The sequence below is a fragment of the Ammospiza nelsoni genome, chromosome 3 (assembly GCF_027579445.1).
Source record: "Ammospiza nelsoni isolate bAmmNel1 chromosome 3, bAmmNel1.pri, whole genome shotgun sequence".
In the NCBI taxonomy this organism is placed as follows: domain Eukaryota; kingdom Metazoa; phylum Chordata; class Aves; order Passeriformes; family Passerellidae; genus Ammospiza; species Ammospiza nelsoni.
Genome location: NC_080635.1, coordinates 7,887,814 through 7,904,110, shown reverse-complemented (window position 1 = coordinate 7,904,110; position 16,297 = coordinate 7,887,814). Strand labels below are relative to the sequence as shown.

Here is a 16,297-nt window from a genome sequence, read left to right as displayed (position 1 = left end):
TAAGTAGTTTGGCACAGCTTTTGGAAACTGCTCTTTAATTTGGAAGTCTCAAAAGACTTAGAGCAAAGCAAGTTCTGCTGTTTAGCTTGCTCATTGCAAGGCACAGGAGGCACTTCTGGGTCTGCCAGCATTGCTTCTGCAAGGTCCTAGGAAAGCAATCTGATAAATAGGTGTGTCTGAATCATGTGGGTCTGCCTGGCACAGCAACCTGCAACTCCATGCAATATCTTTTCTCTAGCAAATTTTCTATTTCACAATCAAACTTGCAGTGGGATACAAGACTTTAGTCAGAACAGAGATGTGGAAAAAGTTTTCTACTGAGCCAAGAATGAAGACAGCATTTTTCTTTTCTCTTTTTGACAGTGCTCTGCACTGCCTCTGCCCCCATCCATGCTTCTGTTAGCACCTACTGTGCTCTGGGACAGGCTCATTCTTGTGGTTTTGATATGTTGCTAGCCTCAGGAAAAGGGAGAGGAGAATGGCATGATGAACAATTTCTTGATCTTGTCACAACAGAAACAAGATGACTGGAGGCAAAACCTCGAGGCATGTCTGCTAGGAGGGGCGGTAGCTGCCTATGCAGAACAAAATATTTGTCTCTATTGGGTGAAAAGGCTCCTTCCTTAAAGCAGTTCCCATTTTCTGTGTACAAAGGACCATTGTTGTTTTAGTGATACATACTATAGCAGAATTTCCCACAAGGAGCAGTGTGGGTGCAACACTCATGTGTGAGCAGGCAAATGGAATTCAGCTGCCTACCCTGCCTGCTCCTTGCTGCACATGGAGCCCAGCTGAGGTAAGCACACAGGATATGGACACTTGACCAACCTTGCTTTTTGTCCTTCCAGCTTAACTTCAGATTTTCTTGTGCATTCAAACCCTCCTGCACCCTTCTTCTTCTTCTATCACCTGATCATGAGACACCTTGAATAATAAACCTGTTTTGTGCTGGTACTTTTGACAAGACTGTAGTGCTATTACTGCTCCTTGATGTTGTCATCTTATTGCAGGGGTTCCATGCTGCTGGCTCCTTATCACAAGTTTCACACCTTCCTGATGTTTCTCATGGTCAGCTCCTCAGAGCACTGACTCTTTCTTCTCCACAAAGCAGCCACTGACCCCAATTCCCATCTCACCCACCCACCCCACTCTCTTTTACAGCACCCTTCTTCTCACTGGTTACAGCTGTGGCCTGGTAAAGTCAGGTCTGTTCCTAAACTTTGATAATTGGCCCAGCTGCAGCTCCTTAGGGGTGAGATTACTTTCTACACTGTCTTTATTTTCTTATATTCTATCCCCCTACACCTTGGTAGCATTTCCTCCCTTCTCTTGCCTTTCCAGCCCTACTTTGCTTTTTTGCTCCATACATACACACACAGGAATATCATCATAAAAGGAAAGGAAAATTCTCAGGTGGATATGCCAGGACTTGAGGACTCTACTCCTGCTTAAAGTCATCATCTGCAGCTATCAAGTATGGTGGCAGGAATCTTCTCTGTATATCCATAAATCACTTATTCTTGTTCCACTCAAATGAATTGGGTGTATCATTATTATTATTATACTGTTGTAGTATTATTAGCTAATACTGAGAGAACTGTGTTTGTGCAGCCTTGAGAAAATGAAGCTTAGAGAGAACTCAGCACCATGTTCCAGGGGTGGTTACAAAGATGGAAGGAGATTCCCTTTTTACAGGGGTGACATGGAAAACATGAGGAGTAAGGGCTGCTTCCAACTGGAAATGAGGAAAAACTATTCCAGTAGTTGAAAGTTATTGTGAAAAATCTCTCCAGGGCAGTGGTGGATTCCCCAATGACAGACACTTGTAAGGTTCAGCTGGACAGGGTGCTGGCCCATCATGTCTAGACTGTGCTTTTTGCCAAGAAAGCTTGAACCAGATGATCATTGATCACTGAGGTTTCCTCCCAACCTGGTATTGATTGAAAATGATGATGCTTCATCCTGGATTTCTGGGAATCATAGCTGAAGCTTCAAGTCTGATTTACAATTAAAAGCTGAGGCACATCATCAGCATCTGCTTTATATCCAGGGACTTAATTTGTTAGTGTGATGAGTCAGGATTTGAGTCACTCAGGCACCAACTTCCCTGGGAGAGGGAGGGAATGTCATCCCATGTTGAACAAAAATCTCAGTGGTAAGAACAAGCTGCCATGATCATCAGTATTTTTAAAATGCAAGTCTGTGGTGCTAAGTTACATCTGATAGCCTTCAAACATGCACCTTTGGGTAAAAAGGTGCAGCAAGATTTCTTGTTAGCTGGCAATTCTGAGAAGAATTTAAGATGTAAGGTCAGTCTTAAAGTTAGATCTGGTTATTCAGGGTATTTGTTTAAATGAATTCAAGTAGGAGACTAAGTGTTGCTTACAAAAACTATTTCACTGGGGTTTTTCCCTGAAGGCTTGCAGGTTTCATAATCTGTCACTTATCCAAGTTAAGACAAACCACTGAAGCTTCCCAATTTTGAAAATTTATCTGTTTAAGCAAAATAATTAAGCACCAACTTGTTAAGTACCTCTTAACTCGAATGTTTCCTAGGTTGAATCATAGTATCATAGCACTTTTCCATTTCCAAACTTTACTCTATCCTAGATAACCCTCCCAGCCTGCCATCTGTGGGCAGTTTATTTTGCTGAGGTGGAAGGAAGCTGTGAGCAGCTCAGAGTAGCTGGCACACTCATGTGTCACTGTCCTTGGAAAATACATGATTAATGGTGTGATAACATCCAGTGCAGCACTTTCCCAGCCTACTTTCACAGCTTCTTTCAGTGTCCTTGCTCTGGAAAACAGCAATTTTCTGTGGTGGTTGAAAACAGCTGTTTGAGCAGTGTAAGCACCTGGAAGGGTTGGCCTGTGCCTCAGGGATTTCTGATTCAGGGCACCAAATAGATCAGAATGGTGTTAGCTTTTTAACACTAAAAGCATTCATCTGGAAAATGTAAATGGTTCTAAGAAGGAAGCATGTATTGTATCTTTTATTCTGGAGACAGTTAAATTAAGGATGCTTTGGAGCAGTAGGTTGTGATGATCATTTTTTCAGGTATAAAAAGTTGAGAGAGATTTAGTACAGCTTCTTTCCAACTTGCCTCTTGAAAACAGGCACTGCAGAACTCTTCACCAGTGTAGAGTCTCTTTTGGGAATTGTCCAAATGTATCACCTGCACAGTGACTTCTGCAGCTCTTCATACATTATTTGATCCTAACAGTGCCAAGAGAAGAGGAAAAATACCTCAGACAATGGTAAAAAATTACACATTATTTAGAAGTGACTTTGTGTATTATTTAAGCAAGTGAAACAAACCAGCTCTGTGAGTCACTAGCTGCATTTTAAAACATTTACAAACAAAAACCTAAAGAAGGCAAACCTCCACTACCCTGGCTCACAAATGAGGCTGTCCAGGGAGAATTACACTGGTGTGTAATTCCCAGAGGCCTCAGGCAGGTTCTTACAGTTCCTGTTGCCATGCTGGGTTAGATGGCAGCTCCACTGAGGAGGCACTGCCCTCCTCACCACAGGAGCTGCTGAATTGGCACTTTCCTCTCCCCTCTAGTTCTGCACCATGAACAGACAGGATCAGCCTTTGCTGTTCCTTAACCCTTTCACTGGTCACTCAAAATGAGAGCTCTGAGGAGCAGAATACTCCCACTGAAATGTCTGACTTCAGAAGGTGATGTCTGCCCACAGCTTAAAGATTTTTTTAGTTTACCATGAGTCAACCAATTAAACCAAAACCAGATGTGTATGAGATATAAGAGTTAGGTGCACTAGACCAGTAAGATGCAGCTTTTTTGCCTTTTTTAAAAATTTGCCAGTGTCATAGCAAAGTCTGTAGTTTTTGTCAGACTGAATTTGTCTAGCACATAGGAAGTAGCAGCTGGAAATGGGAGATAAGTGTCTTGTATTGCAAAAGATATTTCAAAATACCTAACTGACAAGTCTTCAGAATTGCCCTCTCCTATAATTGAAATTATAGGACTCTCAGATATGTGATATTTAAGCTGCCTTTGAGATGCAGAATAACATTTTTTGTTAACCAGAAGGAATATGTTCTAATACTTAACTGTCATTGCCATGCTAGAGGAGATGTTTTAAATTTTTGTGGGTGTTTGCTTAGTGATTAGCAAAGGGAAAACAACAGCCAATATCATCTTTAAAGGTTCTGGGAGCCACAGATTACTTTTAATTTTATGAAAGGTCACTGACCACCAAAATACAATAAAAATGAAAGGAATGGAAATAGTTTACTAACTTCTCTGGCTAGTGCTACATGTGAATACATTATTGTATTCTGGCTGCAGTACAGCACACTCTTGGCAAGACATGGAGACCTAGACATAAGCTCTGCAATAAAAGCAATTCCTATATATTAACTTCAAAATTATAGTAATTAACATGACTGAACTGCTTTCCTTTCAGTCATTAAAAGGAAAAGGGCATAAGGAAACATTTGCAACAAACTTCCTTGACAAATCCAAATAATGAAAAGAGTGATAAGAAATAACTGAAATCATAAAGTGTGTTTTGTGTCCCATCTCAAATTTACATCTCTTGTACATCTGAGCATCTTTGTGTGTGATCATCACAGGGGAGGAAAAGTTGTGGCAGGATGTGGTGCACACTGAAGGCCTTGACTTTACACTGAAAGCTCAGCAGACATAAGAGCTCAGGGCCAGGTTAATAATCAATCTGGGAATGTCAGTGAAGTCCAAGGCACCACAGTAAAAAATAACCTTGATAACCTGGTGAGCCATCTGCACACAGTGCACCATCTGCAGCTGAAAAGGGAGCCTTTAATTTTGACCTTAACACAAACATCAGGTTTGTTTAATGCAGAATGAGGCAGTGTCAGTTGGAAATCCACCTTAACCATTCCCAGCAGCCTCCAGCATCAGCAGTCTCCTTCCCAAGGGAGTAATGAGCTTTACATACTGGAATTTTACCTTACCTGTTTGGACACTGAAGACTTCACTTTCCTGAAAGCTTCTTCAAAGTGTTTACGAGAAATCTTGATTTCTGCTTAAAGAACAAAGCATGATAAATGACTGAAATTGCAGACAAGTGACAACAAGTGACTGTTGCATGTATTTCAAGGCAGCATTCATGAAACCTAACTACCTGAATTCCCATAGCCTTTCTGGAAGTGAATCCCTCAAATTCTGCTACTTCTACTTCTGAGCTTTTTTTTTTTTTTTAACATAAATTCAATATTAAACTTCCCTGTTATTTAAGAAGTATCTAGAAAACATTTTGCTATCATTCCAATTCTACTCAATTTCTAAGTAATTGGCTTTATATCATTGCTTTATCTGGCATTGCACAGAAGTGATGAAAGCTTTCACTGCTACAACTCCCTGTGTTTAAGTTTATGCAAATTGCCTTTTTGACCTTAATGCAGCTCTCCACAGTAATTATTCCTAATAATAACCTTTTGAACAGGTTTTCTTAGTATGTTAGAACATAAGCATACATCAAATAAGTCATAGGTTCCTCTGCTCTCACAAGGAAGTACCTTGTTTAATCTGGATTTAAAAATCCTAAGATGCCACTACATAAATAATTACCAGCTGGCACTGTGCACAGGTACCAGATATGTCAGAAATACAAATTGTAGTCTTGTTTGGTGCATTCTTTTAATCTCTTTCATTAGGATGATTATTGCTTTTATTTCCACCTCTGCCACATTAAATGGGATGTCCCAACATCAAAAAACTCTTAACATTAATCTATTTTGAGTCCTAGTTAAACAAAAATATTCTGCTGATAGAGTAAAAGACTAAAAAGCAAATGGAAGATACTAAATCAAACATGAAATATACCTTGCCTAAGGTATTAAGGAGAAGAGCAAATAGCCTACAGTTGTTATTACCTGAAGGAAATGCTATTTACAGTAAGAAAAACATTCAAATTGGGACTTTCCCAGAAGACAGATGACTTTTAGACTGAATCATTAAAACTCCATAAAACAATAAAGACAGGAGAATTTAATTTTGCTTTCACTTTTGTTTTTAGGCATGTAATTTTTAATCAAACTGTGACAAGGCTACAGGGAGAGAGAAAATCTGCTAGCTGATCTCTCACTGCAGGTTAAGTCAGACTGCTTCATGCTTATTATGTGATAAAAGCTTGTCCAAAGCTTGACCATGTAGAAAATGTAGCTGTGAATAATCTAGACCTTGGCTACTTGCTTTAACACACTTTGCCTTGATTTCTGATGAACAAACCATTTAGTCTGAATAAGTAGGTACAAATATTTTATTATTTAAAAGCATTTATATTGTTAAATTAAAATAATGAAGTATATAAACAAGTACAATCTTTTAAAAATAAGACAATGTACTTGCAACTCTAAATATGAAATTGGAGTTTTCCTGTTTACATAGCTGAGTGAGGAATACATGGTTCCTATCAAACAAGGACTAGACCTTGCTTTTCAAATTCAATTGCAAAGATGCAAAACTTTCTTCTCACTTGCTAAACCACACTTGCTCTTAACTGCTCTAACAAAAAGTCTCATAGATTCTCTGCTTAGGATCAGCCCTACAGACTGCAGGTGATGTGGGACCACTGGCTGTCTCTTACAAAAATGTACAAAAAGGATCATGGTTTAGAAGGTGTGTATTTGTCACTGCAGCTGAAACAGGAGTAAGGCTCTCTCTCTCTATTTCTCATATCCTGTACATTCTGTGTAACTGGATCTGTTTGAAATAAATACACAAGATTAAGCTCAACAGGTCACGTAAAATATCAATGGGAAGAAGTCACCAGGAGCACATGGTGCTGCAGAGTTTCTGAGGAGCCTGAGAGAAACTGCAGAACTGCTGCAGCAGGGTGGGTCTCACTCTGCAGTGCTGCTGAAACCACTTTTATGCACCATCCTCAGTGGTCTGGAGAAGGGAGGCAGAAGTGAAACTCCAAGTTTGCAAATGACAGTGAACCTTTCTGAGCATTCAGTGCTGGCCCAACGATGAGGAAATGCAGGGGTGCTGCATAAAAGAGAAAATCTGCCCAGTTGTAAAAGTGGAAATCTGCCCAATTGTTAGGAATTTCCCCTACAAACTTCTGTATCTGGCAATTCTCAGACCACAGTGACTAACATGATCAGCAGATAAGCAGTAGAATTGCTGAATTCTCCTAAGCAATACCACCAAAAGGATATCTTTACATTTCACTTTCTAAAAGCACCTTCAAACCAACCACTGCCAAGTGTTAAAAAAACCACACCCCTGACTTTATTCCAGAGGGAAAACATCAGGTATGGCAAGGAGTTGCAACAGTTTCTCCAGAAGAGAGAGGAGCAGCCCTGATTGCAAAGGAGTGACTGAGGAGGACACTCAGCAAAGCAGAGCGTGGGAGGGGAGGCAGCTGAGCTTGTCCTGCCCAACTCTGAAGGAACAAAATCCCCAGTCTTTATCTTGATAAAAATGAACAGGGTCTCAAATCAGACACCACCTCACATGTTTTCATACCAATCAAGGTCAGTCCAAGCAAGCTGCTATAAGCATGCAAATCAAGCTGTACATGTATTATGGACTTGCTGGCTGCCTACACATTCACACACTCAGTGCTCAGGCTGCAATCCTAACTGTGAAGGCTGAATTCAAGGGATGGACAGTTTTGAATAAAGCCTGCTGTATTCTGAACAGCAGAATATTCACTTATAAAAATAATTATATTCAATTATAAAAATGATCAGGATGAACTCAGATATATCTACCTCAAACCAAGAGTCTTAGCCAGCTACAGCAAGCAAAATGGGTAACCAAGTCACACAACAGGGAAGGTTTTTATAGCTCAGGGATTTTTCCTCCTCTAGCTGAACACGGTTGTGGGCTCAGAACAGGGAATACAGACACTGTGCTCTGGTAATCTACTGTTGCTAAAATCCAGACAAGGTTGGATAGGTACTAGATCAAAAAGAATCATTCAAAGCCATTAAAATACCAGTGCTGCTCTTAGAAATTAGGGGCATACTGAAAGCCTACAGTATTTTCTGAGGACATAATCTGAAAAGTCACAATTCCATCTTAGCTTTGCATTTTGGCTTAAAGATAAAATAACAAACAAAATTACTGGGAGGAAATCTAAACAGGCATTTTATATAAAAGTTTCAATCTATAATTTAAAAATCCCCGCAAAAATACAACTTAAAGCAGCAGTGCAGACAGATAATGAAAGGGCAGAGATTGTACTTGAATCAATTCATAATTTCCTGTTAAAGTCCTGGCAAGAGGCACTGATGAGCCAAGCACCAAAGATCAAAAGTGGCACAGATTCTCCCAAGTCCATCAGAGCTGGGTGTACCTGTTCAGTTACACAACACAGCTGGGTGCCAAAGGTAGGAAATCAGGGAATGTGCAGTTTGCAACCCTCCTCCAAATACATCAGTGACACAGTCTCTGATAGTGACAGGGAAAATTGGCATAGGTGTATTATTTAGTCTAGAAAATAATCAGGTTACATAACCATTTAACAGAAACTTTTCTTTAAGGCTGAAACCTTCAATTCTTTTAAAAAAAAAATTGTGCTGACTTCTGGCATAACCATTTTTCCTGTACCTTCCCCTACCTCCCCTTATGTCACTCAATTTTTGTTTTGCTCAGAAGTCAATCAATAAATGATATACAGCTTTCACAGCTTGATGCTTGTTTTCAACTACTTTAAATACTTGATATTCCATTTACTTTGTCACTGATCAGTTAAGATTTTCTTTTTAAAGCTCTCTTACCTGTTTTGCTTTGAGTATTCTGCAGGGCCATTTCCTGTCTCAAGGCACAAATGGAAGCCTCACGCACCAGAGCTGAAAGGTCTGCCCCTCTAGGGATACAAACAACAGATTATTTGGAGATGAATTTCTGATAAATTGCTGGTTTGCTGATGGCATATAGAAAGAAACTAAAAATGACATTAAAATTTGGTTGTGCTGTCCAAATTTCATCTTAAGAACACTGGGAAAAGGCCTGATGATTATGCAGTCTGCAACCTTCACCTTCAGATTTTAGCCACAAATTAAGATGAAATTAATGAGGAACAAGGGAAGAGGCTAAATTCCCATTCAGCATCTTTGAAAATGCAAAGGGTTGATTAATACTGTGCCACTTCTTGGGAACATAACTTCTTTTTTTAATAAATCTTATGAGAGATTCAAATGAAATCCCTCAGCGTTACAAAGAGAGTTGCTCAAAGCTGCATCAACAGTAAACATGCTCTTAATAGTATCCACAAAGCATGGTGAGATCAGTTTAAGTATTTCTTTCCAGTTTCCTGGAACTGGAACAGCTTTCACATGCCTTTCAGCTGGTGAAAGTCATTGAATCCAAAAAAATTTCAAAATTTACTCCCCATGCTTCATTTGGGGGTACTAGGCATAAAGTATTTAAACATCAAAAATGAAACCCAACCAGATAAAACAAAAACCCCAAATAAAACAAAACCAAAGACATCAAAACCCACAACAAAAACCCACACACATAAAACCCCCAAACTCAAAATAAGGAAAAACCCAGCGTCAAAAAACCCACAACCAACAACAACATCTCAAACAAAAAACCCACAAAAAAAAACCCAACAAACCAAAACCTCCACACACTGAAGAAAAACCTCTGGACTATAAACCAGTGAGTGAAAGGTGTAGAAAGAAAAATTACTAATCTTTCCCAATAATATTGTGGCAAGCAGCCTGTCATAAACTTTATCTTTTGTGAGCTCCATAAAAACACTGAGTATTACTAAATTATTGAATAGCTTAAAGCTTTTTAAATTTTATGGACCATAACTGCAAATTATTCTGACAGGTATGGTCATCAAGCTTTCCCTAAAGCCACACCTTGCTATTCCCAAAGCTGGAATGGGAATAAAAGCAATCCTTTGTCAGACAGATTGCTCTCAACCCTGTGACAGAACAAGCTGGTTATGGCTGCTTCACCAATTTGCTTTCATCACCATTGTGTATGGGCCCACAACCTAAAGAGGGCTCTTTGTTCCTCAGATGATGCAAGAATCATAAAATAAAACCAAAGAAAACCAAAAGGCCTCCACTGTTCTGTATTTGCAATGTGAAGACTATTCCAGATGAAGATTTAGCATCCATATATTCCTACCAACTTCTTGGGAAAAAAAAAACCACAAGGGAAAAGGTTTATAAAGTTAAAAAAACCTATTAATAATACCAGCAAAACACAGCTGATCATGCACCAAAGACTGCTGGCACTGCACATGAAGTGTGAAAGTCAAAAGTGGAAGATACTCACGTGTAACAATCACAGTGCTCACTGTAAGCAATTTCCTCCAGGCTCACATCCCTGCCCAGGGGAGGCCTGGTGCCATCCTGAAGGGGTTGAGGTAAAGAAAAAGAGAAAGTAAGAAAAGTTTTTTTCTTTTACATCTACCATCCCTGAAGTGATGAAGTTTCTTTAATCAGGAATCATATAGGTATCTTTCAAAAAGAAAAGGTAAGAAAAGTTTTTTTCTTTTACATCTACCATCCCTGAAGTGATGAAGTTTCTTTAATCAGGAATCATATAAGTATCTGACAAGATTCCTGCAATATCCACAAATATAAATATTTTTAACCTCAAACTGGCAAGAAGGAGAATCAGCCTTAAAACCATTTAATTAGGAAATGTTAAGCAATGGTGAATTTTAACTTGCCACCCACAGATTAGATTTTCTCTAAGGAAATTGTGGCCAGCCTGCCCCAGGGCATTGTAACAACAACTTTATTCCATATGTGGGCTTATTTTTAATAATGGTTGGTTGCTTCAGCAGCTTGTTTAGCTGAACTTCCTCTGGTTTTACTGGGTGTTGAAATCAAACAGCTAAGCAACAGGCATGGCAGTTTAGTCTTATCACATTTAAGACTAAATTAATTGTCTATCTTTTATATTCTGGATATAGATTTTCAAACTTAGAAGTTTTCCATTTAGGTTTCATAGGAGTTTAGATATACTGTAGATTTTTGGACACTACTTTTCCATATTATTACTGCTTCCTCCACAAAGATTCCAGAAGTGGTTTCTTTTGTTATTTTTTTTTGCATTTCCAACAGCAAAAGTCTTAAATGATATTTCAATTTCAAATGGTATTTGAAACTAGCCAACAAAATTTCCAAACACTGTAAGATGTTGGAGATCCTCCTGTTATCCTTAGACAACAGTAAAGGATTATCATGATAGTACAGAGATTCAAGATGTCTCTTTGATCAAACAATATCTGAGTTTTGACAGAAAATAACACTTTTAGGATAAAATGATATGTTTCTCATTTGACAGAAATGCACAAATTCACATAAATATTTTCTGACTCCTTCAGAGGAACTAATATTCTGCATACCTACAATACCTTCAAGAGAAAAAAATAAAATGTGTATTTTATAAATACACAAAAATAAAATGTGTATTTAACCTGGCAAGTTAAAATACTTGAATGCCTAACAGACAGTGGAACAGTCAAGGACTAGGCAGAGTAAGGAAACAATCTTGAATGAATCTTTAACAGCTAGAAAGGGAAAAAATCCAGAATAACACCACAACAAAAAGAAAAAGGAGCAGCCTGATTTGAAAACATCCGGAAAGGAGAGACTTTAACCTGGAAACAAGGTTACAACTTCATATGGGATACTTTAGTAATTCTTATAGGAAACTGCAAGCCAGAGAGATGCCTTCTCTGCTAAAAATAAATGTTTAACCTATTGTTTTGTGGAGCAAATACAATAGATTAAACTTTTTTTTTGGCATTTTTTGCTCTCCCTGCACTGGAGCCCAGCTCTGTGCAGCAGAGGAGCTTGATGCAGCTTCCAGGAATGTTTAAGTGCAGCAGTACCTGAAACATGTGGAGGCAGGCTTCTCTTGCATCATGTGCATAATTGGGAATGGCTGATTTGTACAAGTTAACTGAAATAAAAGTCTTTCACAACCACATTTAGGCTGTCTTCCTGACAGCCTGTTCCTCCCCCCAAGTCCCTTTTCTGCCCCTCATGCTGCCTTTCCAAGCATCCATGTTTTCACTCAGCAAGGATTCAGTTTCCACATGCTGTGCATGTATTCCTAGGAGATTTCTGGGAATGCATGCCAGCATTCAGAAGCCACTCACATCTGCACCAAACATTTTGTTTTCTCTGGCCTTGAGCAAATATGTTCTCAAATTTTTCACACTTCCTCACCTAGAATGCATGGATGAAATCTGACAAAAATTAAAGCATTTCAATTAATTTAAAACATTTTCCCCTCTTCCTACTCCATGTTCTTCTTTCAGATAAATCTTTAAAGATGTGTAGGAGTTAACTCCTCATTCACCACAAGGATTTGTAATCAAAATAGCCAGACTAGTGTGAGTTAAGCATGCATGAAAGCATCTTGCATTCCAAAAAGGAAGATAAACAACATGATAACCAGTGAGGGGATCCACAGAAACCAAGCTGACAAACACTGTGCAAGGTATTCCTGCTGTCAGGAAAGCCCACAAGCAGATAAGTTCACATCAAAGCTGATGTCAGCAGAAGACAAAAATATTCTGGCAGTGGGATAATAACAGGGTTACCACATCCCACTGCCACTCCTCTTGGTGTTACCCCAACAGGAAGACAGGATTGTAGGCACAAAGATTCCCAGGAGAAGGGAGCAAAGACACCTTCCAGCGACCTCGCCCAGCATTTATGGCAGTAAATGCAAATCTGAGTTTGATTCCTGATGGGAAACTCAAACAGTTCTCCCCAGCAGCCAGCTGGTCACTGACACACAAGAGGAAGCCAGAGATGAAGTGAGGACTCAGTACAGTTCCTTGTGCTCAGAGTTGCCCATGAGTGATCCTGCCCTTGCCAGGGGGGTTCCTGTACCTTGGTGTGGCTGTGAGAGTGACAGAAATCAGCTCTGTTTAATGCCACCTCTGCTCCAGGGAAGGCAGCAAAGCACCAAGCTCTGCTACACTATTCCCCTACAGGCCTAATTACCTGTGAAAATAAATCTGGTAAAATAAAAATTGTGATTCCTTACAGTATTCAGAGATGTGACACTCAATTCCTCTCAACATCTCATGAAGGACATTAAGAACAGGGTTGTAAAAAGTATGAACTGAAGTATTTCTGTAAAACTTAGAAATAACAAATAGGGGAATACTCAATCTATTTTCATCCATGAAGCAAAGCACAGAACAAATGAAGGAAAGTCTAACATCCTGAATTTGTAATGAGAGGTCACCCTGTGAACATCCATTTTGGCATGAAAGAACAGGCTGGAACAAGTTCTCACTTTCTGAATTCTGAATCAACTATTGCCTGTACACCACAACTTTAAGGTTACACAAGTCCACAAGTCTGGTTATCCCTTATTACAAATACACTAAACAATTTTTGCCAGACTTCTCATAATGCTGTCTTTCCTCTAGAGCAAAGACTTTGTCTCCTTTGCAGCTCAAATCAAGATCTGACAGAACACCTGGTCTGAAAAATCAATGTTGATCTACTGAAAAAGTAGGAAATACCCAAGTAATTATTATGCTTTTTATGTTCTTTTTAAGGCCTTGATTCCTGCTGTGCCCTACCTGGAGAAACACTCCCAGAATTCTATAATCCAAGTGTCTGAAGTGGCAGATTGTGCTGTCCACCACAGGAAGGACCCATGAAGGCACAGATTGTACATTTTCACATTTACTTTAACACACAACCTCAATCATCACAAGCTCCTTTTCATCCTAAAGCAAATTAGGTGTCACAACTACTGTTGAGCAAGCATAGATGGAGCTTGTGAATCATTCTGCTGAATGTCTGGAACCCCCCAAAAAAAGCTTACAAAACACGTCCAGGCCCATTACTCACTCTGATAGGAATCTTCTAATTAAATCTGTTCAAGCTGTGACTATCAAGGCAGCAACTTCTGTGTTTAACAGGTTTGCTTTACCCAAGATTCATCAGCCCCTTGCAGTCCCAGAGCAAATTTAACAGCAGATGGGCTCAGGGTTTATTTTTATGACCTCATGGAATAGCTGAAAGTGAGACAGGATCCTGCATTTTTTGTAACATTTAATTTGTCTTACAGCATTCCACCAAGCTTCAAAATGAAGGATATATTCCAAATACTCACTTTGGTGATGGTTTTTAGAATAGCAAGTCGATCTGCAGGTGGTGGCAAACCCACATAGAGTGTTTTATCCAGCCTACCAGGCCTCAGGATAGCTGGGTCAATGATATCTTAGGGAGAGGAAAAAGAGAAAATAATTAATCCAGAAATGAGTTGCACCCTTAGGAATATCTGCACATGACAAGGAATACATGCATGTTTGTCCCAAGACTCAAAGAAGGATTTGTGTCATGCACATGCATTTAAAGCTCTGAGCTTTATGAAAAAGTTTCATTTTTGTCAACAAGTCTCTAACAGCCAGTAAAATTAAGCCACAGCTGATCAATGATGGCTCATAAATACCAGTTTCATCTCTTCACATAAGAGGACAATTCTATATTTGGCAATACAGAATTAGAACATTTTTGCTGAGGAACTCCACATTAATTATTAGCAGTTTCTTCTACTGGAAGGAACTCTACCCAAAGGGACAATGATAAGCCAAGCATAACAAGCACACAGGGCCAATCACAACCATCCATATGCAAACTTAATTTTATTGGTCATTTGTATTTCTATTACATCATGGTTATCTGAATGGTGAAACAGGAAACCCAGGAAAATACCAAAAATAGCTGCAAAGTACACAATTAGTTACCCAGGGAGAGCTACAGACTCCAAATTTATTATGTGTGGAGAAACAAGAAAACAAAAATTATCACAAATGTTTCTAGAAAACCATTCAAAGCTTAAGAGTAACAGAAATGTGCAGCTGCCTTTTAACACCACAGGCTGTGATACCAAATGTACACAAAGTCAGTCAGGATGTAAATACTGACTATTTGTATAACAAGAGATACAGACAGGGCATATAACCTGGAAAAGCCTCAGTTCCTGTCTGTGTTTCAGCACAAACTGCCTGCAAGATGTTTCTCAATGCTTCTTGATGCCCCATTTCCCTATCTACCAAAACCCAATAACCCAATAATGGTATGAATCTGTTTCACTAAGGAATTCTGTGGAGTCACCATCCCTGGAGGTACTGAAAAGACCTGCAGATGTGGCACCTGGGGACACTTGAGGTTTAGTGATGGGTTAACTCCACTATCTCTGAGGTCTTTTCCAACCTAAATGATTCTGTAACTCTCTGATATCCCTCATGCCACAGTAATGTGAGCAGCCAAGTCACAGAAGCACTCACAGAAGATATAAAGAAATCTACATTTTTACTATGACAGCCTATTTGAAAGTATATAAATAATAGTTACTGCAAGAACCTCTCCCTAAAGTGACAGTTGATGATTCCATCTCAGTCTGAAGCTGGAAAATATCAAGGCCTCCCAATGAAGCTGCCAACAGCCTGCACTGGCTCTGCCCTCCTGACAGAACAGAGCTCACAGACAAATTACTGCATTCCTGTACATTAAAGGTGAAGGACTGCAAGAAGTGAAGCTGCTAATCTTTACTGTGCAGTGACAGACACCACCCAAGCCCCAAAACAGTAGCAGGGAAGTTAAACTATCACTTTTTTGCAAATGAAAAATGTCTGCTTAACTCTGTCAACACTTGAAGTGCCTGATCCTACCACAGTATGGTCTTGATCCACTTTTTAAAGATGGGCATGGTTTTGTTCAAGTTGCTCTCTCAGTTATGCTTAGAGGACAACTCTGTTATCTTTTTATTGGAAAAAAGCTTTCCCCCCCCCCCCTAGGATACAGCAGTCATGGGCAGAAACATCTATGGAAGAAAAATCAGCTCATGTAGATGCTAATGTGATGAGAATGGTGAGGGGAAAAAAAAAAAAGGAATTACTTGTATTAATTTAATCAAGACCAGATGAAACAAGAGTTAAACAGAATCCTTGCCATGGCAGGCACAGACAGAAACATCTTATTTATACATCTGTGCATTGTTCCAGATGACACTTTGTCTTGCTTTTGACACAAGTGCACTTTCCTGTTCCTGTGTTCCTTATCACATTATTATTAATAGGAGATGGCAAAGTTCACTCAAAGGATCTGTTACAAACACCAAAACAAATACTCTCAATAGGGCCTGCATTACACCACCAGGCACTTGCTGATTTCCCCATTCTAATGTTCCAAAAATAAACTATTAAATAATATTTAAAAATATTAAGCTTGCTATGGAAAACACAGTTTCCATTCTGCACACTGACAACATGGTACTTGCTATTTGTCCAACAATATGAAGAAGCTGCATTCACCTT

The 16,297-nt window shown here is 39.2% G+C and overlaps 1 protein-coding gene across 2 annotated transcripts in view; it reads right to left on the bottom strand.

Annotated features, from left to right (window-relative positions):
• Window positions 1–2,957: 2,957 nt before the first annotated feature.
• The window catches only part of NVL (nuclear VCP like), a 41,305-nt gene continuing 27,965 nt past the window's right edge, over window positions 2,958–16,297 (bottom strand). The window contains exons 19-23 of one of the 2 annotated variants that reach the window (XM_059468428.1): window positions 14,092–14,198; window positions 10,267–10,343; window positions 8,745–8,833; window positions 4,965–5,035; window positions 2,958–3,217 (exon numbers count right to left, since the gene is read on the bottom strand). In XM_059468428.1, the coding sequence (XP_059324411.1) occupies window positions 3,173–3,217; window positions 4,965–5,035; window positions 8,745–8,833; window positions 10,267–10,343; window positions 14,092–14,198 (389 nt within the window). In that variant the 3' untranslated portion in view covers window positions 2,958–3,172. The remainder of the gene's footprint in view (window positions 3,218–4,964; window positions 5,036–8,744; window positions 8,834–10,266; window positions 10,344–14,091; window positions 14,199–16,297) is intronic. The other variant, XM_059468429.1, reaches the window with a different exon arrangement.